A 27211-nucleotide genomic window follows, 5' to 3' on the forward strand; every position below is an offset into this window, starting at 1 on the left:
AAGATCTGAGAAAATCAAGTGATTAACGATAAAGAGGCCTGAAAGTCATCCTGAATGCAAGATCACAGGGTTCCCACCATTTGTTTGGCTCAAAACTTTATATCTGGCCTGAGGACCCTAAATTAACCGTACACGTCGAAATTCAGCCCTTGGATATTTGTGGAAGTGGCCCAACGAACAGATCAGCCACTAAATCAAGGATTTAGGGCCCACCGGATATCTGGATATACATCAATTTTGGTCTCAACCTCTTAAATTGGATGAGAAGAAGGATGGATGGAGTGGATTTATCATGACATCACAATGGGCCCCACCTTGGGGTCCGTGCACACCTAGCACATGTAATCCCGCAGTGCACCGGATCACAGGACCAGTCAAAGACCGGTTGACCCGATCCCGTCTTCCTTATTTAGCTAGCCTCCGCACGAACGATGGCTGTGGAGTGTAATAGCCCACCACCGAGGACCGGTTCGACGATCTGGACCATCCATTCGATCCAGAGGGGGTGCTGACCATAACCATGGTGACCTTTTGATCCTATGCACGTGTACACATGCAGATCACCGTCAAACGCAGGATGAATAGCAGCATGACTTGATACAGTGAGCCACACCAAAACTCGACCAAAACCACCCTTTTCTGATCGAAATCTCGCCAGGAATTCAATGGACGGGGTGGATTTCTCCGAAAACATCACTGTGGGCCCACTGAGCATCTTAGCTCAAGAGATTTTGCAATAACGCATGTCTGGGAAAACTGGGACTTTTGGGCAGTTGTACGACCACGATCATAATCAGATATGTGATCCAGATCGTTCAAAAGAGAGAGGGTGGCCACTACCCTAGCCAAGAATATTAAATTAAGGATGGGACGATCTTTTGTCCCATAACTCAGTCCAAGCGCAAGTTGTCTGCACGGTTTGCGTTTTCGCTGCGAAACACTACTGTGCTGCGTAAACAACCTTCTTCACCGACTTCCAGCCTTCTCTACCGACTTTTAGCCACCGCCATACCTTGTGTTTATAAAAGGAAGAGAGAGAGAGAGAGAGAGAGAGAGAGAGGCAGTAACTTGACCAAAACCACCCCTTTCCGACTGAAATCTCACTAGGAATTCAATGGACGGGGTGGATTTCTTCGAAAACATCAGTGTGGAGCCCACCAAGCATCTCAGCACAAGAGATTTCGCAGTAACACATGTCCAGGCAGTTGACCATCCAGAAGGGAGAGAGGGTGGCCACGACCCTAGCTAAGAAGATTAAATCAAGGATGAGACGATCTTTCGTCCCATAACTCGGTCCAAGCGCAAGTTGTTTGCGCAGTTTGCGTTTTCGTTGCGAAATTCTGCTGTGCTGCATAAAGAGCCTTTTCCACTGACTTCCAGCCTTCTCCACCGACTTCCAGCCACCACCATATCTTGTGTTTGTGAAAGGGGGAGAGAGAGAGAGAGAGAGGCAACATCCTTAGACGGAGAGAGAGAGAGAGAGGCAGCATCCTTAGACGGAGAGAGAGAGAGAGAGGCAGCATCCTTAGACGTGTGGAGCACGAGAGAGAAGAAGAAAGAGAGAGAGAAGATGACGTGTGGCTGGCCTTTGGCTGGGAAGTTTTCTTCCTTTTCAATGCTTTCTTTATATCTTTCCTATAAGAGATTCTAGTTCATCATGTCTATGAAGAGCTAAACCTCTTAGCTAGGGATAAGAGGTGAAGCTTGTAGCTTGATGGGATTGTTTCTACGGTTTTGATTCATCTTACGTTGAACTCTCTTTGATTCTAGTTTGGTTATATGGAATATTCATAGTTTTTTAATGGTTTGTTGTAACTTGAATTACAATAGATCTGCGATAGCTTTGAGCATGTTCTTTTCATTATAGGGATTGTGAACTTAGGAGCTCTGTTGTTCAGCATCGTCTCATGGACATGGTTGGATGATGAAATCCTTCCTAATGTTCATAATTCGCTCAGATTAGTTGTAGATTGGTATATTCTATTGTTGGCTTTGTCTCATGGGCATGGTTTTGTGATGGAATCAATTCTAGTTCTCATACCTCTCATTTCTTGAAAACTGAACCAAAGGAAGTTCATAGTTGATTTTTAATGAAATAACTTCCAATTGGATGAAGAAGGGACTCTAATTCCAGTTGTGTTCATGAATCAGTCCCGATTAACCATTGATTCGAACTCGATTTGATGTACGGTCGGATCTAACTGGGCCAACTCTATTTGACTTGATCCTGGCCTTCAGTTCGGATTGGATCGGGTCGAATCCATCGGATCGGTTTGGTTTATGCCCGACTCTAGTAGTAACTCACTATGCTTAGGGTATTAAGTAAACTCTATGAGGTCCACTATGATTTATGTATTTTATCCGCTCTGTCCATACATTCTACGAGATAATTTTAGGGCTTGAGCTAAAAAATGAAACATATTCAATATTCAGATAGACCACACCCTAGGAAACAGTTGAATTGAACTTGTACCGTTGAAAAATTCCAAGGGACCACGGAAGTTTTGGATCAAGCTTATATTTGTGTTTTCCCTTCCTCCATGTCTATTTGATCTTACCAAAAGGTTGGATGACAAATAAAAATCACTGTGGAGCCTAGAAAGATTTCAACAGTAGAAATCATTATCCCCACTGTTTCCGGTGGTATGATCCACTTGATCTTTGGATATTCCTCTATTTGGGCTCAACCCCTTAAATTAGATGGAAAAACGGATGGACGGCGTGGATAGACCACAAACATTCAAGGTGGGCCCAACTGAGTTTACTCAGTAACATAACAGCGTACTGTGTAACTCAGTACGGATTGACAGGGACGCGGATGTCCTGCTAAAGCTTTCGCAGTAACTTCGTGCTCTGGGAATCTATGTGGGCCACCATCATGTTTTTGACAGATCCACTACGTCCATCCGTTTTTTGAACTCATTTTAGGATAAAAGGACAAAAATAAGCCCAATTCAAATTCAAGTGGGCCTCAGTAAAGGAAAAGGTTTCTAGGGAAATTTCTACCGTTGAAACCTCCCCGGGTCGACAGTGATTCTTACGTGAAATCCATACCGTTCATAACGTCACTAATACTGGGATAAACTGAAAAAACAAATACTAACCTGATTCAAAACTTCTATGGCCCACGAATGTTTCAACTGTGGACGTTCAATTCTCACCTTTTCGGCCCACTTGAATCTTGGATCCGGCTTATTTTTGATATTTTGCCCAAAATGAACTCAAAAAGCCGATGGACGTGGTGGATTTATCAAAAATTTTATGATAGGCCCCACATAGTTCCCAGCACAGGCAGTTCCTGCGAAAGACTTCCGCATGCGCGTGAGAGAGACGCGTTACTTATAAAAACTCCGCTTCTTCTCTCCCAGCTTTCAAATTTCTTCGAAAGCTACCTACCTCTTCTCTCTTCTGTTTCAAATTTCTTTCAAATTTCTTCGAAAGATACCCACTTCTTCTCTCCTCTGTTTCAAATTTCTTCGAGCGAGCGAAAAGGAGAGATGCTACCATCAAGACCTAGTTGTGTCTACAGAAAACCAATTCGTATCAGAAATGTGGATTCGTTAAATGTGGAGTCTGAGTTCCGCATAATCAGCGGCTTCCTCAAAGACTACCCTTTCATCTCTATGGACACTGAGTTCCCTGGTGTCGTCTACCATAACGTGCCCGATACACCCGACTCTGTAGCCAGCGATCGATACGCACTCCTTCGGGCGAATATAAACGCGCTCAAGCTCATCCAAGTCGGACTCACTTTCTCCGACTCAGCCAGCAACCTTCCTGATTTGGGGACCAACTACTGTTACGTCTGGCAATTTAATTTCAACTTCGATCCATGGTGTGACCTCCACGCACCCGAATCGATCGAACTATTGCGTAAGAACGGCATTGACTTCGAGCGCAATCGATTCTACGGGATTGATGAGGCCCGTTTCGGGTTCCTCATGAAGCTATGCGGACTTGTTGGGAACAATTGTTTTAGTTGGATCACCTTCCACAGTGCTTACGACTTTGGCTATCTGATAAAGGTGGTCACTCAGAGGGAGCTACCGGATGAGATTGGCGAGTTTCTCAAATTGATGAAAGATATATTTGGGTACAAGGTTTATGACATAAAATATCTCATGAGGTTCTGTCACAACTTATATGGAGGGTTGGAACGTGTGGCCAATGAATTGGGGGTGGACAGGGCTGTTGGGAAATGCCACCAAGCTGCATCAGATAGCCTGCTAACATTGCATGTTTTTACGCGGCTCAAGGATAGAGGTTTTCAGCTGTATGTTCCTGACCACTGTGGAGTATTGTATGGATTAAAATACCCTTCGGGAAATCTGTTTTCATTGAATTGAATGTATTTTATTTTATTTTTTCATATACATACACCATGTAAATAGGTCTTCCAAGAGATTATAAATTTAAATTTTTAGTGTTTTTTGTTTCACATTTATTTATAAATATATTATTTTTAAATGTTTGTTAGTATTAGTTATAGCAAATTGCAGTACTTTGGCTGCTAAAGCATGGGGCCTGTAGAATTTTAGTCATTGATGGTGCGGTCCACCAGTTGAATATTATGAGCAGGTCCACTGTGTCGCAAGAGTTTTTCTCAAAGAATTTGACAGAAAATAATGATAATAAAAGTCACAGGTGTATAGAAATTTGAAAAAAACAAAAAGGTAATTGTGAATATTTTTGTTAAAAATAGACAAACAGGGTAATGTAGCATAGAAGAGTAATATCTGCACTCCTATGAGATGGTAGGATGTACAAAGTAAAAACTTGCTACATTAGCAAGTGCTAAACATGTCTAACAACAGAAACTTTAGGCTATGGTGCATGGATGGTGGGGATGATCCAATGGGTGGATTGGATCTTATACAAACTCGCTATATTAGCAAGTGCTAAATATTTTAGACATGTGCACCTATGAATCTCATGGTTCTTGCTACTATCTGAAAGTGGTACACTCACTCACACGTACTCACACCCCACGCTCTAAGCCTAAGGCATTATTAAGTACACAATGTTGGTTTATACTTATTTAGCAAAAGTATGGCAAAATAAAGTAGAAAATTATGTTTGGTTTCTAATATCACCTAAATGATTTTTAAAATTCTTCAACTAATCTCTTCCTCATAGTACAAATATTTCTTTTTTAAATTTGAAAAAGTCTCTTCCAATTTTTACTTATTCATATGGGTCCACCTTTAATATTTATTATCCATCGTGTGGGGCCTATGTACCTTTGATGTGGATTAATTGTTCATGATATGGATCCCACCTTATCCCTATCTACATGTGAACCGTCCATTGTGTGGGGCCTACTTTCGATGTGGACTATCAACCTTGCGAGGCCCACCTTGGATGTGGGTTGACCAACATGTCGGACTTTTGATGTAGATCGTCCATCATGTGAGGTCCAACTTCAAAATTTTCCATCCATCATGTGATGCCCATCTTAGATGTGGGCCCTTTATCATTAGAGCGGACTTTTGATGCGGACCATCTATTATTTAGGTCCCGCCTTGATGTAGGTCATTCATCATTGAGGCTCACTATCATTGTTAAATTTCCATTATGTGGGGGCCAGCTTCATTGTCCGTTGCCCATTATGGTGAGCCCACCTCTGACATGGACCATCCATCGTGTGGGCCCCACCTTTAATATTGGTCGTACATCTTGTGGGGCCACCTTATTATGGACCACATGGAGAGATGAGGAGGAAGAGGAAAGAGAGAGAGAGAGAGAGAGAGAGAGAGAGAGAGAGAGAGAGAGAGATAAAAAGGTAAAAAAAGTAAATTTACTTGTGGCCATAAGAAAATTCAAGTTCACAAGTTATTTTTAAGAAGGTAATTATTCAGCTAACTTTTGTTAAATAAATACTTTATTCTATTCAAATAGGCCTAAAGTGGATAAGGTGCTGCCCCGCCTCATGTGCGGCCCTTATTGTGGTACCCACCTTTTTGCATGTACTATATCCATGCTATCCATCCGTTTTTATAACATTGTAGGCCATGCGCCTAAAAATAACGCAGTTCCAAATATCAGGTGGACCTTACTAAACGGTGGCGATTGAATGCCCCACAATTAAAACCTTCCTAAGGCCCACTGTAATGTTTCCATAATATTTATTTGCCATCCACCTTATTGATAAGGTCATAAAAACTTGGATTAAAGGATATATATATATATATATATATATATATATATATATATATATATATATATATATATATATATATATATATATCAGATTGATCCAACAACCTTTTGTAGCCCATGAAAAGTTTTTAATGGTCAGTCACCAATGTTTTGTTAGGAATTCCCTCCCCATGTGGAGGTGAGTCCCACGTGTGAGGACTAAGTGAAGAGATTTTAGTCCTTTTGCCTTGACCTTTTTTTGTTTAAGATTTAAGGAAAAAAGCAAAAAACACAAACAATTACAGTTGGCCTGATAGCACATAGGAAATCCACATTTAAAATGTATATATTTTTTTCGGAGGGGTTAGTTTTACTTGTTTTCTTTTTCAAGTAAAAGCTAAGAAAAGGAAATTGATTCTCCTCATTTTCTTTTCTTTTTCTTTTGTTTCTCAAACAGAGTAAACTATCACATCTATTCCTTTCCATAATTTTTTCTCACAACAAACATGCCCTTCCATTTTATAGATTTTTTTAATTTTTTTTGTTAAATACAATCTATGATCCTTGACAGGAGGATTTGCATAAAATCTCTTGGTTGAGGCACATCAGGCATGTAATCTTTGACCTTCCTGCTGTTGAATGTGGACTGTTGCTGCATTTTATTTTCTCATCTTCTATTTACAGGCTCACAGTTAGATAGTTGGATTGTCCAATCAAGGACATTTTATAGCATGGTCCATCCACCGTGGGCCCATCATATCAATAATCTTGATCGCTAGACCACAAGAACATTAAAAAAAGAACACTTTTACAAGGCAATGGGATGAGGAACTCGAGCTGTGTTCAGGAGGATTTTGATTGAGGAGAAGGCGATCGGATCAAGTAGTAGCAAGGATGCAGCTGCATTGTCGTCTTCTTTGGATGGAGTCTACAAAGTGCGATTTAAGGGAGCTAGGGTTCTCCATTCTTCCTATCTTGGTGGATCCTCCGATTCTTCCGACGATGAAGATCAGGTGAATTCCTTCAATGTCATCTTTCATTTTCAGTTTTGGTGTTGCATTTTGATTGTTTGAGGTTGTGGGATTTTAGATTGGGGTTTATGCTGTTTGATTTATTTTAGTTGGCTTTTTTGCTTTTCAACCCAAATTATCAATTCCTATTTTTGGGATTTACTTTATATTTAGATGTAGGATGGTGAGATCAATCTTGTTGATCTTGTTGATTCGTCTCCCACTTGTTAGATGACCTGATAGAGACAGTGTAGGTGTGTTGGGATTTGTGCTGCGGAATCACACAGATTTAGATCTAGGATAGCAATCCAAGAGCGCCAAGCAATCACAAGAGAAACACGAAGATTTAACGTGGAAAACCCTTGCAGGAAAAAACCACGGCACAAAGCGATAGAAATCCACTATGAAAATAGAAATTACAAAGAGAGAGGACTTACCCGATTCGAACAACCTCGAATCTCACCCTTGCTACACCCTTTGATAACCCTAGAACCCTTTTAGAAACCCTTAGAATACCTTTAGGAAGCCTTAGAATTACTTAGAAAGGCCATAGGGACCCATATTTATACTTTAGGAAACTCCACTTACGCACCTCTCTAAAACTGCCTCAAATTTATGCAGTCCGCGCAACATCTGCGTAACCTTCGACTGGTAGAGCCTGGGCTTCGATTGGTCGAAGGGCACCTTCGACTGGTCGAGCTAGTCCCTCAACTGGTCGAAGACATTGGGATTTTCAGAAACATTGTCGCTGGACTTCGAGTCGAGCGGGCTTCGACTAGTTGAAGGGATCCTCGACTAGTCGAGCCAGCCCCTCGACTGGTCGAGCAGCGCGGTGAAACCAGATTTTAGACATCCGTTTTTACAACAATCTCTACCATGTCTTCAATCTTTAACCATGTAGCTTCTTGACCTCTTCTCTTATCTCTGCATCACATCATAGCTTCTTGTGCATACTTCATCCTTCTTCTTCACCATCGCCAAGCCCGGAGAAGTTGCACAGAAGTTGAACTTCTCTGTAGGAACGATCTTGGTGAGTATGTCTGCCGGATCTGAATCCACATGCCCAATCACCTTTACTCCTGTCTTCTTACAAGTAAGACGTAGTCTTTTGTACCATCTCACCGCTACCCAATATTACTTGCCGGGGTATTTGCTCACAACACCGATTGCCTGACCATGACATACACTGCCAACCGCATTCGAATAAGGCTCACGAGATATATCTTGCTTTTCCTCACCTGTTTTAAGACATGTCCTAAGGAAAACTTGAGGAGAGATTCATAGGGAACGCTCTCTGGCTTTGCCTGTTCCATCACATACTTGATCAATACCTACCCAAGGTATTCTGCCTGAGATAACCAAAGCATACTCCTCTTTCAATCTTAATGTCGAGAACCATCTTTGCAGCCCCTCGATCCTTCATCCTGAATGTCCCACTTAACCGAGTCTTCAGTACATTGATTTCAGACATGTCATAATTGGCGATCTACATGTCATCAATATACAATTCCTGACTCACCATAAAGAAATCAAACCATTGCCCAGGCGACAGGTCATACCACGACCTTCTGCAAACTCTTTTTCTTGGCCTCTTTAACTTCGAACCGCTCTAGTTGCTCCATGAAGAACCGCTCTTCCAATTTCCCATGCAGAAGTGCAGTCTCCTCATCCATCCTTCCAGCTCGAGATCGCATTGGCTAACCAACGCCAATCACGAATATAAAAGACACCTGCTATACCGTCGGCGCGAATATCTCTGAGAAGTCGATGCATTCTCTTTGAGCATAACCCTTCGCTACCAACCTCGCTCTGTATCTATGCTGTATTTTCCTGAAGATCCACCTGCATCCAACCGCCTTCTGACCCACTGGAAGCTCCACCAGCTCCGATGTGTCAGTCTGGTACAACGAGTCCATCACATCACCCATAGTCACCTTCCACTTCTTAGCACCAGGCTTACCTAGAGCCATCCGAATAGAAGACGAATCCCCTGCGATATTGGAGTCGTCCATGTACCTTGCCGATTACCTAGGATTATACGGTGTGATTATTCTCACAGGTGGCTGCTCCACCTGCTTTGTATCTCTAACCGCGCGTCACATCCTTCCTGCCTTGCCCGCTCATGTGGCCATGCCTAGCATGCCACACATGTGCAGAGGTGGAATCCACTACAACCACTGCAGCTCCACCTTTTGAAGTGCTCCCTATCAACTTGTAGAGATTACCGAGTCGTCGCGCTTTCATGATCACCCGTACCCCCTTAGATACTTTAAGGACAACATCAATACTTGTGAACCCGCACTCTATAGCCTCGAGTGTGCTGAGAGAAATCAGGTTCTTCTTCATGTCAGGAACATGCCTCACCCTAGTCAGGGTACGCTCTGTCCCATCAAACATCTTGACATGCACCGTACCAACAGCCACAACATTACAGGCATTGTCATTGCCCATAAACACCTGTCCACCATCGCATTCTCTGTAATTAGTGAACCAACTCTAATGAGGAGTCATGTGAAAGGATGCCCCTGTGTCTAGAATCCCCTCGCCTCTACGATCATCGTATGGGCGTCTGATCGTAGACATAGACAAAACATCACCATCACATGCACTCGATCCATCTAACGTGGCAACTTTGGCCTCCCTGTACGAAGCCTCAAATTCTTCTCTATTAGATTTATGATTTGTACAATCCTTCTTCACATGTCCTTCCATCCCACAGTTCCAACACTTTACCTTTCCTTTGCCCTTGCCCTTAGATTTGGTTCTAGAACCTGAAGAACCTGTACCTTGTTCAGAATTCCTACCCCTTGTAAACAGTGCATCAGAAGATATCCCCATTTCGACGTTAAGCTTTCTCATAGCCTTCCCTTGAAGGGCTGATATAACGGTGTCGACACTAAGGGTTTTATTCGTGGTGCACATTATGTCCTTTAATGACTCATACGATGCCGGAAGAGAATTCAACAACATACATGCTTGTTCTTCATCTTTCATTACTTCCTCCATATCCAGCAATTTGTAGACCAATTTTTTAAAGTTGCTGATGTGAGCCTCCAGATCTCTACCCTCTACCATCTTGAAGTTATACCACTGCCGCTTCAAGTATAGGCGATTTTCAGAGGATTTTTTCGCATAAACATCCTCTAACTTCGCCCATAACTTAGCCGCAGTTTTCTCCCTCATGACGTTGTAGAGAACCTCATCTGTGAGATATAAACGGATTGAGGATAAGGCCTTCTTATCAAGAGTATTCCAATCATCATCAGTCATAGTAGACTTTCGCTCATCAATAGCACCATCTTCGCCTTGCTTGATTAAGGAACTGATCATCTTGATCTTCCATAACTCGAAATTATTTTTCCCTGAGTACTTCCTCAATATCATACCTAGTGCTAACCATTATTGCTTATCCCTCAGATTCAGATCTATTCCCCAACGATTGCTCTGATACCACTTGTTGTGATTCCGCAGAACAAATCCCAACTGTGTGTGAGCGATCCAGGGTTCAATCCCTAGTAGACCTTTCAGGAAAAGAAAAAAGAAGGTTTAGATATAGATATAAGAAGATTTGATTATGTTTATCTTCTATTTTTAGCGTCCTAAATTCTTATAAATAAGAAGGGTTGGGGAATAAGAATGGCTTATTGAAGCATCGTGTTTATGAAGGATTTCTCCCTCAAAGTAGTTGTTTATCGAAAAATGTTCTATTTTTATTTTGAATTCTCATCTCATTGTTTATTTTCCTTTGGAAGATTTGAATTATGGATATCTTCTAATGCATGTAGTTCTTTGATCCATTTCCCATTGTATTGAAACTCTGTTATGTGATGAGATTGTTATCCAAATAGGAAGATTTTGTAAGATTTTGTCTACTAGAACATTTTAAATTGGATGATTTTGTACATCAATTTTTGGCCTTATTTTTGATCCATACCAGTATATATATATATTTTTTAGTTATCCATTTGTGGCTCACTAAAAGGGTTAGAAACCTCTAATCTGGAAGATTTTTCATAAGTTCCCCATTCAAAGTATGAACCACAAGATCGACTGTTTGGATGTAGAAACTATGTTCCATTTGTACCTGATGGTCCATCATGTAGGTTCTAATGCATTATGACTTTCTAATTCCTCCCTTTTAAGAGATTGAATTTTAGTGTTTACTAGTGGCCATGTGAGTGTATTTTGGACTTGTAGCATTATCGTTCTGGGTTTTTGTTGACATAAATGTAGACATATTCATTTCTGAATTGCATTGATTAGAAACATGACTTGTTGGAGTATTTAACATGTATTGCAAAAAATCATGTGGATGCTGGATTCCACTTATATCAGCATTGTTTGTTAGTGTTAATTACATGGTTGCTATTTTGATAGTAATTTGTCCATTATTTGATATTATTATGATTTATTTCCCAATGTTTGTTCTCTTGACATTTTATCTGGCAATCCCAAATGTATCCCTTGACATGCCCAAAGCCCCAAACAATAATTTCACCATCACTCGAGTTCCTGTGAAAATTCTAGGCCCGCTTGGAAGTTTTCTGAGGACATTGTCCAACCCAACCATAACTGGGTTCTTTAAAATGTGAGGATTGGTTTCTTTGAAAAGGCGCAATTGATTGCATTTTCGTTGGACTTCCAAACAGGCCCTTAGGCATCTATTGTATTGGTTTGACTATTTTATAAAATCTATTGATGATCATGTCTCACGTATTACACTGGGATGTGTAAACACACAAATTTGAAGAATGTTTTCTATATTTCTTCAACCCAAAGGTGGGTTTAAATAACCACATTACAAGGCTATACAAGGAAGGTTATTTAAGAGCTTCTCTATGCATGGTATTTTACACCTAACAACCCATATATACAATATTCTATTCACATCCCCCCTCAAACCGATGTGGGATAATGAACCAACATCAGTTTGCCCCGAAGAAACCTATGATGAGAAGATGTCATAGTTTTGGTAAAAAAATCAGCAAGTTGCAACTCTGAAGTCACATGATGAAGAGAAATGATTCCAGTTATGTATTTTTCTCTCACAAAGTGGCAGTCAACTTCAATGTGTTTACTGCGCTCGTGAAATATTGGATTCGAAGCCAACGGAATCGCACTAAGATTGTCAGCATATAATGGAGTCACCATAGACAAAAGGATCCCAAGTTCTGTCAACAATCCTCGGAACCAAGTAATTTCACCACATGCATCTGCCATTACACGGTATTCTGCTTTTGTGTAGGATCTAGATACCGTGGTTTGCTTTTTACACTTCTAGCTAACCAATGATTGTCCTAAGAAAACACAATAACCCGTGGTGGACCGTCGTGAAATGAGACATCCTGCCCAATCTGCATCAGAGTAAGCAGATAATTGTAGATCAGGTTGTGATGGAAAGAGAAGCGCTTGGTTAAGGGTACCTCTAAGGTAACGAATAATGCGATGAACTACCATCATATGCAATGTGCAAGGAGCCTCAACAAACTGGCTAACAACATGAACTGCATATGAGAAATTGGGATGAGACATAGTGAGATAGACTAGTCTTCCCACTAGCTGCCTATAAAATGTAACATCAAAGAGAAGGTCGCCATCATCTTTCCCATACTTGACATTCAATTCCAGAGGAGTCTCATGGGTCTTGTTATCTGTAAGGTTTGCAAGCTTGATCAAATCACAGGTATACTTCTGTTGACTCAAGAGATAACCTTGAGTATTACGAGAAATTTCAAGACCCAAAAAATATGTTAACTGTCCCATATCCTTCATATCAAATGAGGAGTGAAGTAATAATTTGAGATCAGCAATTCCTTGACCATCACTTCCTTTGATGAGAATATCATCAACATAGACCAATAAAGCAACTAGACCTGAATCAGTCTTGAGAATAAACAATGAAGAATCATATTGGCTTTGAGAATAGCCCGCCATGGTTAACACCCCATGAAAATTTTCAAACCATGCTCTTGGTGCTTGTTTGAGTCCATATAAAGCTTTAGATAGCTTGCAAACTAAGCGTGGATCCTTGGATTTGTAACCAGGAGGTTGCTTCAAGTAAACTTCTTCTTTGAGATTTCCATGGAGGAAAGCGTTCTTGACATCGAGTTGACTGAGTTGTCAACCTTTAGAAGCACTTATAGCGATCAAGGAACGGACCGTTTTCATTTTTCCCACTGGAGCGAACGTCTCATCATAATCAACTCCATATTCTTGTTTATAGCCCTGGGCCACGAGCCGAGCTTTGTATCGATCTAAGCTCCCATCAGATTTTAATTTCACAGTATATACCCATTTGCTTGCTATCACTTGCTTTCCCTCAGGTAATGGAACCAACATCCAAGTAGCATTCTCCTCGAGTGCCTGAATCTCATCCTCCATGGCCTTGACCCAACACGGTTGTGTAGATACCTGAGAATAAGAAGCAGGGACAACCAAAGAATCTAATCCAGAAAACAAGGCATGATGAGAGGCAAAAAGATTTAATCGACGGGGAGGAACAGACGGACGACTGGAATGTCGTAATTGAATCTCAGTGGAAGATGGAATAGTTACCTGTGCAATAGGAGAAGAAGACAACTGATTGGAAGCAGGAGCAGTTGAGGGAGAGGACCCAAGAGAGATAGGCTTCACACGGTGTTGGTAGACCTGCAAAGGAAGAGTCGGAGAAGGAAGCATAGAATGATTGTCTTCAAAAGAAGACATGAGAAATGGAAGATAGAACAATGGTAACTGAAGGAGATGCATGGACAACTCGATAATAAAGTAAATTTTCAAAGAATGTGACATGGCGAGACACACGAACACGATGAGAAGATGAATCATAACAACGATACCCTTTCTGGTGCTCCCCATATCCAAGAAATACACATTTAGCTGCCCTGGGACTGAGTTTATCCCATTTTCGCTCTGGAAGATGAACAAAAGCAATGCATCCAAACACTCGTAACCGACTATAATCGGGATCTTTATCATGAAGGAAGAACGTGGGAGTTTTCCGGTTGGCCAAAACACTAGAAGGTAATCGATTGATCAGATACACAGCTGTTGATTTTGCTTTAGCCCAAAGAAATTTTGGAATACTGGCATACTCCATCATGGTGGTTGCTACCTCAGTAATGTGCCGATTCTTTCGTTCCGCTACTCCATTTTGCTCCGGTGTGTGAGGACACGTTCACTGATATATAGTTCCATTTGAACTTAAAAAAGTCTCAAACTCGGAGGACATGTATTCTCCCCCGGAGTCAGACCGTAGAACTTTAATTTTCTTTGCAAATTGAGTTTCCACATATGATGAAAATTGTCTTTAACATGAAAATGCTTCAGACTTGTGCTTCATGAAATAAATCCAAGTGTATCTAGAAAAGTCATCCACAAAGATGATGTAATACACGAACCACCAGGAGCCATGATGAGAGATGGACCCCAAACATCAGTATGAACGAGATCAAACAGATTTTGAGTACGAGTGTTACTTAATATAAAGGGCAATGCAGTAGATTTACACACTTTGCAACTAACACAGTTCATATCAATGAAAATGGGACTAATATTGATTTCTTTATTCAAAAGATCAGATCGAAATAAGAAAAGCATGTTTTTAGAATTTGGATGCCCTAAACGACTATTCCAAAGTTTTCAGCATTTATTAACAACAGAAATATCATTAGAAGATGGAAGAAAAAAACAATGCGATGAGACAACTCCAGGATCGAACGCCAAAGTAAATAACCGCCTTATCTTATGGCCCTTCCTAATCAGCTTCCCTGTTTCCAAATCCTGTATGAAACCAGACCAATAAAACAAAACCAAACAATTATTCTTTATTAGTTGAGCAACCGAAATCAAGTTGGCAGATAATTTAGGAACATAAAACACTTTGCGAAGGAAGAAATTGCGAGATGAGGAAGGTGAGACTTTCAAGGACCCGATATGAGAAATAGGTAAATGGTTCCCATCCGCAGTGTAGATGGGACCCACACCACTATACGGAACGCAATCAGTTAGACAAGAAAGATCCCCCAGTCATATGATTAGATGCTCATGAGTCAATATACTAAAGATTTCTAGGATCAATATTACCTATCGAACCTGAAAAACCCATCGCTTGAAGGATTTGTTGAATTTGTTCTGGGGAAAGGAGATTAGGCTGCACCGATGGGGCCACAGATGAATTTGAGTCAGGCTTCACAGGAGAGGAAGTCAGAAATGCACATCCACGTCGCTAGTTGTGAGGAGGTAGAGGAGGGCGAGTCGGGCAATTGGCTATCTCATGTCCTTCTTGTTTGCAATACCGACAAAACAGAGTACCTGGTCCGGAGGTTTCATAGTTGCTTTCTTGTTGGGATAACAAGCAGCCACATGACCAAAACCATTACACTCAAAACATTTAACTTTCGACATGTCTCGTGACTTTCCTGAAAAATTGCGGGTAATGAAGGCAGCATCAGGAACAACCTCTCTCATGGAAGCAAGGGTTTTTAAACGTGTTTCTTCTGCCATCAAATCAGATAGCGCTGCTTCAAGAGATGGAAGTTGAGGCCGGTTCATCAGGGCGGCTCGGGTTGGTTCAAACTCCGGACGAAGTTTATACAGAAATTGTATCAATTTACTTGTGTCACGAAGTATCTTTATTGTCTCGACCGCCGCAGCGGGAATAACTGGATCTATAAGTTGAATCTCATGCTAAAGGGAGGTAAGTTTAGAATAGAAATCTTGTATACTCAGAGCTCCTTGTTCTAATTTTGACAGCTCATACTCTACTTGATAGTGATGGGCATGATTCGATTGTTGATAACACATTTTTAAGTAAGCCCATATTTCAGATGCAGTCTCGAATGACGTGAGGTTAATTGTAATGTTGCTCTCAACACTGTTAAGGATCCATGTGACCACCTTCGAATTATTTGTGGTCCAAGATAGGAGTTCTCTTTCATCCTTTGGTTTGCCTATCGAACCATCCACATAGCCATAGAGGCTCTTTCCTGCTAAAAAATGTTTGAATTGAAACTACCATAGGGAAAATTTTTTCCCATCCAACTTAACATGGATAGTTTCGATCTTATCGGAGGGATTCATGGATGCCATAAGGAAGAAAAACCACGAAGAAGAAATGTACCACGGATTTCTGGGTGAGCAGGATTGGATCTGACGAGCAGGACGAAATCGTTGATGGAGAGCAGGACCAAATCTGATGCGGATGTGGAGGTTTTTGTGGTTGTGCAGCAGTATGGGCCATCGGATCTAGAGATGGTAGAGATTGGCCGCAACTACAGCAGGATCTGGAGATGGTTTTTGACAGCAAGCACGCTGATGGAGCATGATGGAGATGATGGTAGGTTGCAGAGAAGATGACAGAGCCACCGGAATCAAAGGAGGAGCGTCGGTTCAGAAACCTAGCTCTGATACCATGTAAACACACGAATTTGGAGAATGTTTTCTATATTTCTTCAACCCAAAGGTGGGTTTAAATAACTACATTACAAGGCTATACAAGGACGGTTATTTAAGAGCTTCTCTATACATGGTATTTTACACCTAAAAACCCATATATACAATATTCTATTCACAGGATGATCATGTGCAGTGGGTTTGAAGATGTGAATTCCCCATGTGATTATGTTTTACGGTATTGGGCTTTCTCTTGGATTTATGTCACAAGTGGTTTTTGGTGATTGTGCTTGTTGGTCTTTATGTTTCTTGTTCTTTTCATTTTATTGTTGCATTGTATTAATACACTGTCCGATTCTGCAGTACACTTCAATTAATCCACTGGGCGATAGAGTACTTCTTAAAATCAAAACCGTTGAGGAGAAAACTACTGGTGGTATTTTGCTTCCGACAACTGCCCAGACCAAGCCCCAAGGAGGTGAGGTCGTTGCTGTTGGAGAGAGTAAGACCATTGGCAATAACAAATTCTTTTATTTTGTTAGGTGATGCATATCACATAACATAGCTAAATTTTGTTGGGGCTTAGGTTGTTGCTTTGGGTAAGTGCTCATTTTTTCATATTTATCCCCTTTGATATCTGTCCTAGTACTAGGGATATGATTTGATTCAATCATGTACAGCTGCCATGGCTCACAAATTCTCATTTCCACAATTTTTTTTTAGGTTGCTTAGGTTATGAAATCTGGAGATACTGATTTGGATGTCCATATTGCCATCAGTCCCTCAAGTGAAATAGTGATGCATCCCTATTATTCGAAGTAGATAAGAGGGCAGCGTGACTTGCCTTTGAAACTTAACCAGTGGTGCAATGTTGTTCGGTTGGAATTCAGCCTTTGAAACTTGCCTCATTTTGTCACATTATTCAAATTGAATGCATTTTCTTTGACCTGTTTATCTAGTTTCAGTTTATAGGTCACCGATCAAATGGTTAAGATTGTTTTCATCAGTGATATCCATTTTAACCTTTTGTGCATCTCTCTGTGAAAAGCTTTCAGTCCATTTCTGCCCCCATCTATCCATAAGACACCAGTCACCTGGCACTTGATCTTGCATATCCTCAAGATACTGGCATGACAACAACTCTCCTAAGATCTAGAATATCACAATGCACTTCAATTGCTAAAGAAACAAATATTCATAGCCTTTTTCGCACTTAAAACAATGGGTTTCCTTTAAATTTTCTCCAAGCTGACTACCTAAGGGAATTCTGTAAGCTAATTAACCATGGTGAACTCAAGATGAATCTTAGGCTTTCCATTTTCCTTTGTTTTGTATTTGACCTTCCTTTTCTGGTAATGAATCTATGGTTGCTACCTCAAAATTAATAATAATAATAATAATAAAACTCAAGATGAATCTTACACCATTTTTAAGAAGTGAAAAGAGGCCAAAGGTGGCAATTTGATTTTCATCAACAAACCAAACTCATCCTTTATGTTCTTATACTCAATCAAACAGACCAAGAAAACTAAACCAGCAGGTTATCAGCCCTCCGCTTTTCCACCATGAAAACCACTTTGTTTGGTTACTATCATGCCACTGATTTCTTCATAAAATCCCGTAAGTTGACATTTGTGTGAACGCCATGCTATACACTATTCATTCACTATTTAAAACATTGGTGCTAGTACAAAAGTCCAGTCGTAAATTTTACACCCATGTTTCTGATAGCTGTATTCTTGAATTGTTTTCAAGCATATTTGTTTCTTTACCTGTTCTTTTACCATTTGTGCATCCTTAAGCTAAGTGCTTAGGTTTTGGTTCTTTCTATCACCTTGCTCTTCCCTAGGTAGAGGGATTTTTGAGATCCATGCAAAAGCAGATCCAATCTGCTGGAAGACGTGGATTGTTTTCTAAATGATCTGTCGGCCCTCAAGTTCGGGAGAAGTTTACTTCGGAGGACATGCGGTGTTTCCAAAGGGTGCTTGTTCCATTTGATTTCACTGCAGTCATTGATTTGAGAATACCTGGATAAAGGTGGTTTACATTGCCATATGGCTTTTAGATTTTTGAACTTTCAATGGATAGAAGGGTTTTGTTCTTAAAGTTCCCTATAGTCATGTTCATGACTACTGTTGTATTCGGTGCATAGATTATGTGAAATATATGCTAAAATCCCAACCTGATCTGACCCACTGAACTGTAAATAGGTTGCGCTCAAATGACCTGACCCGCCACACCAAAGACCTTTGTATATCCATTGATTCTTTCACTTTTTAGAGAAGACAAACGAGCCCTCCTTTCTATTTTATTTTATTATATATATGAAATTCAAAAGATTCTTTTGATTGCTTGCTTGATTGATGTGGAGAAAGTTGGCTAGAATGTGCTTTATTTACAAATGATTCCTATTCACATGTCAATGTTTCATTGAATAGATAGCTGGAATGCATCACTGGAAACATGGTAGGAAAGGGGCTGGAGTTTTCTGGCCCAAGCAAACTCTGGATGAAGTTCAGCTCAATAGAATCGCTTAACAGCTGTTCAAGTTTGTTGAAAAGTCAGTTTCTGATGATAGTTTCAAGGTCAGTTTTATCTGGAATTGGGTTGGTCTGAAAGTTTTGGTCTATAAATTAAATTAAACAGAATATGGCAGCTTTTCTTTGGGGCACCTTCACCATTGGCATGTGGAGCCCTCTTCTATTGAAGATATGGAAAGGGGAATGTTTTTTGTTGAATGGACTGTTGATTTGCGTTGTTTGTTTCATGGCTTCCATAAACCATCTACTTGCTAATAGTTGGATGCCACGTGCAATTTGACCATAGCTTATTCCTGTTTTGCATTCTACCAAATACTAGTTATTGCAATTCAAGATTTTAATTTCCAATGATTTTCTTTATCTTCTATGTGCTTTCCTGAGCTTTTTTAACCATTGCTTGGCACAATCATTTTATATGCTAGGCTAGGACAAGCCCCATAACCATCTGGTGATCCAGATAATCCATGGGGTCTTTCTCTTGTTGGATGGGCCACACCCAGAAAATTGCACGGATTGAACAATAATACCCATATGATTTCTGGACTTTCACCTGTTGATGCTTGCAAATATTGTTTTCTATCATCTACTCTTAGGTCACGTAATCTGATGTTTAAGATTGCCCTGCAGTGAAATTTTAATATCATGGCCCATTCATGGTGGAGTACGCCATCTGAGCAGATTCAATTACTCACTATTGTGCAATGTGTTAAACTTGGGTTCAGCCCATGATAAAAAGCACATGTTAATTGGTTTTTCCTCCTTTCTACCTGTATCTGTCTGTTTCATGTAGTTAGTTATTGGTTTGGTATTTTAAGGTATTTTGTTGTGTTTGTTCTTACAGCTCCCGACCAATCAGTCACGCTGCCTGATTTTCTTTTATCATGGCCTGGTCAAATTGTCTAGGACTTGCACTTGCATGGTATTAAAATGATCAGAATTTTGATTTCTGCAATAAAATCTAGTGGTATTGTGTTCCTTCCTTACCAAACACACATTGCAGACCCAAAGCGAACCAACACAATTTTCAGTTTCTACCTTTTTTCCCCTTATCATATAGTTCTGAGTGCAATGCTTTGTTATTTGCTTTGTAGGCGATGAAGCGGCCAATAGTAATGATTCATCTTGGAGTATGTATTGTTCTACTGTTCTGAGAGTTAAAACGATACACATCAGCTCACCAATTCTAGCTGCCAAGAGCCCATTTTTCTACAAGGTAAGATCAGAATTTTATTTATGTCATCATTCCATCGTCCCTCTCCCAAACAACTCACTTTATTCCCTGCTACTCTTTTGAAGCGTTTCTCAAATGACATGCAAGAAACAGAGCAGCGACATGTTATTCTATAAATTAGTGCCTCAGGTAACACATCTCTCTGTCGACCATCGACCCAAGTCACTAGTCATGCCCAAAAATATTTCCTAAGACAGATTAGCCTCAACAAGAAGAAGCGTCGATCCAGCCTCTTCGACATGGTAATAGTCATATTAATTCAATTTCCAGTTTCCCATCATCTACGAAGTGTCGATTAATTTCTTTTATTTTTAAAATCTCTTTGGCAGGTTGGTTACAACAACACTTCAGTTCCAATTATTGATTCCAAGCCCAAAGATTCCCTCTCAACTGAATTTCCTGTTCCAACTGTCTTCTTATAGAACATGCTGCGAAGTTCATGAAAATATCCCTCAGGTCGATCTTAATTCATTCGAACAAGAAACCAAATTGGGAAACCAACAAACCAAGCATCTTCAATTGCCAGCCAATCTTTATCAAATGCCTGTTTGGCCATCCTACGGATCACCTGGTTCATATCCTGATTTTGTTTTCCAACCATCTTCTGTCCTAACAATGTGGTAGAGCGTGGATGGATGGGTGGCATCTCTATTATGTTGGGATAATTAGGGGATATTCTCGGACTCAATTTTTAGGATGTCTGTTGTTTTTGCTGCCATTGTCATGTATGATGCTCAGGTATATATATGATTTTTACTATATCTCCAGGGGCAACTTTTGATGGTTTTTCAAGTAATATGATTGCTTCATTATTATGATTTGAAATTTTTTGTGAGTCCTTATAAATCCCGATGATCTTGTTATGCATCCACTGTGGTACCATCTGTTAAACAGTCTAGATAATGGGTTATTGTGTTCTGTGTTGAATTGAAGTGCAGTGCACCAGTTAGAATGACACTACACCAAAATCGATGATTAGAAATGGCTCTGTTTTTGGTTTAGAAACAGTTTTAGGCCGTACGTAATAAAGGTTAAAAAGGTAATTAAAATAAAAGCCTGATTTGATTTTTAAAAGAGCACTTTCTCTCTCTCTCTCTCTCTCTCTCTCAGTATTTTCCAGCACTTTATATCCTTTTTTCCTTTTCCAAACCCTATGCAGGGATTTTCGCAATATTTGTGATCGAGGGAAGTTTTTTCTCCAGCTGTCTGATTAGGCTCTCATTGTGATTCTCTTTTTCACAGATCGGAATGGTAGATCAGTGTTGTCGTTTGACGAAAGGGGGTTTTTAAAACCCTAGCATTGAAGGAAGTGTGGAAGCAATGTGTGTTGCTCTCGAGTCTCGACGGAGCAGGGGTGGAAGTCATGACTGGGAGCAGCAGTAGAAGATGGGGGCCAGAGGTCTGGATCTATGGTTTGAGCAAGCCACATTAGAGGATGACGGGTTCAATGGCTACGTGATGCGCACGGGTCGCCGATTTCAGAGGACTACTGGATTTAATGGAGGCACGAAGACAGAAGCCAGCGAAGAAGAAGGCCCTGCGATTTCACGATCTGTGACAGTGGTGGGCTGATGATTGGAGCAGAGTTCTGCTCTTTTTGTTGTAGGTGCTGCTGAAGGTCCCTTCATTTTTGGTGCGTCCCTTCATCCTGGTAAGGCTCACTGGATAAATGGTTTGGATGACGTATACACAATGCGATGAACTCCAAATTTCATCTGGAACTTTCTACGGTAAGAGTCTCTCTCTAATGTCTCTCACGGTTCATTTTGATGGGCCCATCTGAGTTGTAAATCAATCTGGATTTTGGCATGTAGAAATAACATTTCAAGGCACATTTAATAGACGGGTAGATGGAACTCAAACATTTCAGTGGGCCCGACATAGCTCGAGAGAATTGTAACTAACCACAAGTTCCAGACATGTGAGCATTCTGTAAAGATAGGCGGGAACCTCACCAACCACCTTCTTTCTTCGGTTGATATATAGACCTACCCCTTTTGTTCTACCAACCAACATTCATTTCCTCTACTGATTTCAATCTCTACACAAAACCCTTCACTGTTGTCATGAGTTTTCATCTGCTTCTCATCTCTTTCATTTCTTGCATGGATTCACTTCTCATTTATTCATACTCACCTCAATTTCCCATTTTAATTCAATATTTTTATTTTTATTTTTGCAATTTCTTTTGTTGGGTGTTCTTCCTCTTGAGCTTAAATTCATTCATGTTTTTTATTTTTTTTGGGTGCTTGCACTTTTTTATTTGGTGGGGGAGGGGGTTTCTTGGGCACTCTGTACTTTGAAATTTAAATTGGTTTTTCTGATTTTTTTTTTTGGGTACTTAAGAAATTCCATATTAATTTTGGATCTGCATTTTGTTTGACCATTTGTTTTTTATATATGGTTTTTCCTACTTTTATGTCTCTAATGATTTTTGGATTTTGCAGGTTTGTCTTTTCTACAAGCTAAAGTGTATTTAAATGGCACAAGAACCCATAAATCCAGATGAGGTACTTAAAAAAATAATAATAATTCTAGATGTTCTCTTCCTCTACTTTCTGTTACACATATATGAGATTCCCATATGACAGCAACTGTGTCTGAGATCCTAGCTTTCCATCAGGTGGGCCACGCCCATTATATCTTCTGGCTCAAAAATCTGTTTCAATCTTTAGGTGGGCCACATTGTATAAAACAAAAGGGATGTTGAAATTTTCTAGCCATTCATTTGTTTTCAACCCTGCCCCATAGGAGGAGTGAAATGGCCTGAATTTTATCATAAAAGATCGTTTAATTGATTCCTGTTATTTCTATGTTTAGTTGATGGGAGGAGATCCAGTCCACCTAATTGGACAAAAATTTTGCCCACCTACTCTCTATCTTCGACATGTGGCATATGTGTATGGTGAAACATAGCACTTTCATTCACCGGGGACAACCATGAACTAGTTATAGACCAAAAATCGAAGTTATTGGACAATCCTAACCATTTAAAATTTGGAGCAAAAAATCACTAGAATCCAGTTAATAATTTTTATTTTTATTTCCACCATTACACAGTTAGTATTGTCTGATCTCTGTGTTTTCTGTTCTTTGATACTTTTATGGGTCCTATTGATTGAAGAGACATTCAGATCATTTCATACATGTGGCACATGTAAATAAACTTAGGAGGATGAAATATTCATCTTCTTTGGTGGACCTCATCCCTCTCTTAGTAGATAAGAGTCGATAGATGTCTGATGGCCCCAAATCGATGGGACAAGGCTATGAGAATGATTAGGTATATAGTTCTTGGATTGCTAAATGTCTCTGGGATTGTGTCCTTGTCTTAGGTTGTTTTGGCAGAAGAAGTAAACCATGCAAGGTCGATCACCTTAAACCGGCCTCGCCAATTGAATGTCATTTCATCCAAAGTGGTAAGTTCAAATAAAATTCAGTTGTATTTTCTGTAATATTAGAATTGATTCAGGAGCCTATGAAGTGATTATGGAGTGGTCTGGTTCATTGCAGGTTGTTTTGCTAGCTGAATTCCTTGAAAAATGGGAGAAGGATGATGATGCAGAGCTTGTGATAATTAAGGCTGGTGAAACTTCCTCCTATTTTTGGGTGGTTCTTGATTTTTTGGAAAATAAATTGTTTCAGTTTCCTTAATTATGTTGTTCCTTTTGCTTATTATTTCCCCTAGGGAGCTGGACGTGCTTTCTCTGCTGGTGGGGATCTAAACGGATCGGTTTGGTTTTGCTCGGCTCTGGTAGTAACTCCTCGGCAGGGTGTGAGTAAACTCGTGAGTCGCTTGTGATTTATGTATTTTATCTGCTCCATCCATACATTTTACGAGATAATTTTATGGCTTGAGGCAAAAAATGAAACATATTCAATATTCAAATGGACCACACCCTAGGAAACAATTGAACTTGTACCGTTGAAAAATTCTCGGGGACCACTGAAGTTTTGGATCAAGCTTATATCTGTGTTTTCCCTTCATCCATGTCTATTTGATTATGAACAGGTTGGATGACAAATAAAAATCACTGCAGGGCCTAGAAAGGTTTCAACAGGGAAATCATTATCCCCACTGTTTCGAGTGGTATGATCCACTTGATCTTTGGATATTCTTCAATTTGGGACTCAACCCCTTAAATTAGATGGAAAAACGGATGGACGGTGTGGATAGACTACGTACAAGGTGGGCCCAACTGAGTTTACTCAGTACGATAAGAGCCTACTGAGTAACTCGGTACGGATTGACAGGGACGCGGCCTGCTAAAGCTTTCGCACTAACTTCCTGCGCTGGGAATCTATGTGGGCCCACCATCGTGTTTTTGACAGATCCACTACGTCCATCCGTTTTTTGAACTCATTTTAGGATAAAAGGACAATAATAAGCCCGATCCAAGATTCAAGTGCGCCTCAATAAAGGAAAAGGTTTGTAGGGAAATTTTTACCGTTGAAATCTCCTTGGGGTCGACAGTGATTCTTAGATGCAATCCATACCGCTCGTAACGTCATTAATACTGGGATAAACTGAAAAAACAAATACTAACCTGATTCAAAACTTTTATGGCCCACGAATATTTCAACTGTGGACGTTCAATTCTCACCTTTTCGGCCCACTAGAATCTTGGATCCGTCTTATTTTTGGTATCTTGCCCAAAAATGAGCTCAAAAAGCCGATGGACGTGGTGGATTTATAAAAATTTATGATAGGCCCTACATAGTTCCCAGCACAGGAAGTTCCTGCGAAAGACTTCCGCATGCGCGTGAGAGAGACGCGTAACGCGTTACTTATAAAAACTCCGCTTCTTCTCTCCTAGCTTTCAAATTTCTTCGAAAGCTACCTACTTCTCTCTTCTGTTTCAAATTTCTTTCAAATTTCTTCGAAAGCTACCCACTTCTTCTCTCTTCTGTTTCAAATTTCTTCGAAAGCTACCCACTTCTTCTCTCCTCTGTTTCAAATTTCTTCGAGCGAGCGAAAAGGAGAGATGCTACCATCAAGACCTAGTTGTGTCTACAGAAAACCAATTCGTATCAGAAATGTGGATTCGTTGAATGTGGAGTCTGAGTTCCGCATAATCAGCGGCTTCCTCAAAGACTACCCTTTCATCTCTATGGACACTGAGTTCCCTGGTGTCGTCTACCATAACGTGCCCTATACACCCGACTCTGTAGCCAGGGATCGATACGCACTCCTTCGGGCGAATATAAACGCCCTCAAGCTCATCCAAGTCGGACTCACTTTCTCCGACTCAGCCAGCAACCTTCCTGATTTGGGGACCAACTACTGTTACGTCTGGCAATTTAATTTCAACTTCGATCCATGGTGTGACCTCCACGCACCCGAATCGATCGAACTATTGCGCAAGAACGGCATTGACTTCGAGCGCAATCGATTCTACGGGATTGATGAGGCCCGTTTCGGGTTCCTCATGAAGCTATGCGGACTTGTTGGGAACAATTGTTTTAGTTGGATCACCTTCCACAGTGCTTACGACTTTGGCTATCTGATAAAGGTGGTCACTCAGAGGGAGCTACCGGATTACATTGGCGAGTTTCTCAAATTGATGAAAGATATATTTGGGTACAAGGTTTATGACATAAAATATCTCATGAGGTTCTGTCACAACTTATATGGAGGGTTGGAACGTGTGGCCAATGAATTGGGGGTGGACAGGGCTGTTGGGAAATGCCAGCAGGCTGCATCAGATAGCCTGCTAACATTGCATGTTTTTACGCGGCTCAAGGATAGAGGTTTTCAGCTGTATGTTCCTGACCACTGTGGAGTATTGTATGGATTAAAATACCCTTTGGGAAATCTGTTTTCATTGAATTGAATATATTTTATTTTATTTTTTCATATACATACACCATGTAAATAGGTCTTCTAAGAGATTATAAATTTAAATTTTTAGTGTTTTTTGTTTCACATTTATTTATAAATATATTATTTTTAAATGTTTGTTAGTATTAGTTATAGCAAATTGCAGTACTTTGGCTGCTAAAGCATGGGGCCTGTAGAATTTTAATCATTGATGGTGCGGTCCACCAGTTGAATATTATGAGCAGGTCCACTGTGTCGCAAGAGTTTTTCTCAAAGAGTTTGACAGAAAATAATGATAATAAAAGTCACAGGTGTATAGAAATTTGGAAAAAACGAAAAGGTAATTGTGAATATTTTTGTTAAAAATAGACAAACAGGGTAATGTAGCATAGAAAAGTAATATCTGCACTCCTATGAGATAGTAGGATGTACCTAGTAAAAACTTGCTACATTAGCAAGTGCTAAACATGTCTAACAACAGAAACTTTAGGCTATGGTGCTTGGATGGTGGGGATGCTAAACATGTCTAACAACAGAAACTTTAGGCTATGGTGCATGGATGGTGGGGATGATCCAATGGGTGGATTGGATCTTATACAAACTCGCTATATTAGCAAGTGCTAAATATTTTAGACATGTGCACCTATGAATCTCATGGTTCTTGCTACTATCTGAAAGTGGTACACTCACTCACACGTACTCGCACCCCACGCTCTCAATAAGGCATTATTAAGTACACAATGTTGGTTTATACTTATTTAGCAAAAGTATGGCAAAATAAAGTAGAGAATTATGTTTGGTTTCTAATATCACATAAGTGATTTTTAAAATTCTTCAACTAATCTCTCCCTCATAGTACAAATATTTCTTTTTAAAATTTGAAAAAGTCTCTTCCAATTTTTACTTATTCATATGGGTCCACCTTTAATATTCACTATCCATCGGTCATGTAGGGCCTACGTACCTTTGATGTGGATTAATTGTTCATGATATGGACCCCACCTTATCCCTATCTACACGTGAACCATCCATTGTGTGGGGCCTTCTTTCGATGTGGACTATCAACTTTGCGAGGCCCACC

General features: G+C 40.2%; 2 protein-coding genes and 1 long non-coding RNA gene across 3 annotated transcripts; all 3 read left to right on the plus strand.

The window, feature by feature from the left end:
- The first annotated feature begins 3463 nt into the window (after nt 1-3463).
- LOC131254288 (probable CCR4-associated factor 1 homolog 11) lies at nt 3464-7248 on the plus strand. Its single transcript, XM_058255281.1, has 3 exons — nt 3464-4330; nt 6986-7151; nt 7228-7248. Exons 1-3 carry the CDS (start codon nt 3498-3500, stop codon nt 7246-7248), a joined length of 1020 nt encoding a protein of 339 aa, XP_058111264.1. The 5' UTR covers nt 3464-3497.
- A 14442-nt stretch (nt 7249-21690) lies between these two features.
- On the plus strand, nt 21691-24035 carry LOC131254033 (uncharacterized). Its single transcript, XR_009175446.1, has 5 exons — nt 21691-22039; nt 22757-22819; nt 23645-23728; nt 23823-23895; nt 24002-24035. It is a non-coding gene; the product is annotated as an uncharacterized LOC131254033 (long non-coding RNA).
- A 1190-nt stretch (nt 24036-25225) lies between these two features.
- LOC131254289 (probable CCR4-associated factor 1 homolog 11) lies at nt 25226-26143 on the plus strand. Its single transcript, XM_058255283.1, has one exon. The coding sequence runs from the start codon at nt 25295-25297 to the stop codon at nt 26141-26143; it is 849 nt and encodes a 282-aa protein (XP_058111266.1). The 5' UTR covers nt 25226-25294.
- Nucleotides 26144-27211: the final 1068 nt, after the last annotated feature.

Source organism: Magnolia sinica, chromosome 8, assembly GCF_029962835.1.
Source record: "Magnolia sinica isolate HGM2019 chromosome 8, MsV1, whole genome shotgun sequence".
NCBI classification, from domain to species: Eukaryota; Viridiplantae; Streptophyta; class Magnoliopsida; order Magnoliales; family Magnoliaceae; genus Magnolia; species Magnolia sinica.

Excerpts from the sequence above, each read along its gene's own strand:
- LOC131254289 (XM_058255283.1), top strand. The coding sequence starts at position 25,295 with ATGCTACCATCAAGACCTAGTTGTGTCTACAGAAAACCAATTCGTATC.
- LOC131254288 (XM_058255281.1), top strand. The coding sequence starts at position 3,498 with ATGCTACCATCAAGACCTAGTTGTGTCTACAGAAAACCAATTCGTATC. Across the intron at positions 4,331-6,985 it reads AAATACCCTTCGGGAAATCT|GAGGATTTTGATTGAGGAGA; the intron begins GTTTTCATTGAA and ends AGCTGTGTTCAG. Across the intron at positions 7,152-7,227 it reads CTTCCGACGATGAAGATCAG|ATTGGGGTTTATGCTGTTTG; the intron begins GTGAATTCCTTC and ends GTGGGATTTTAG.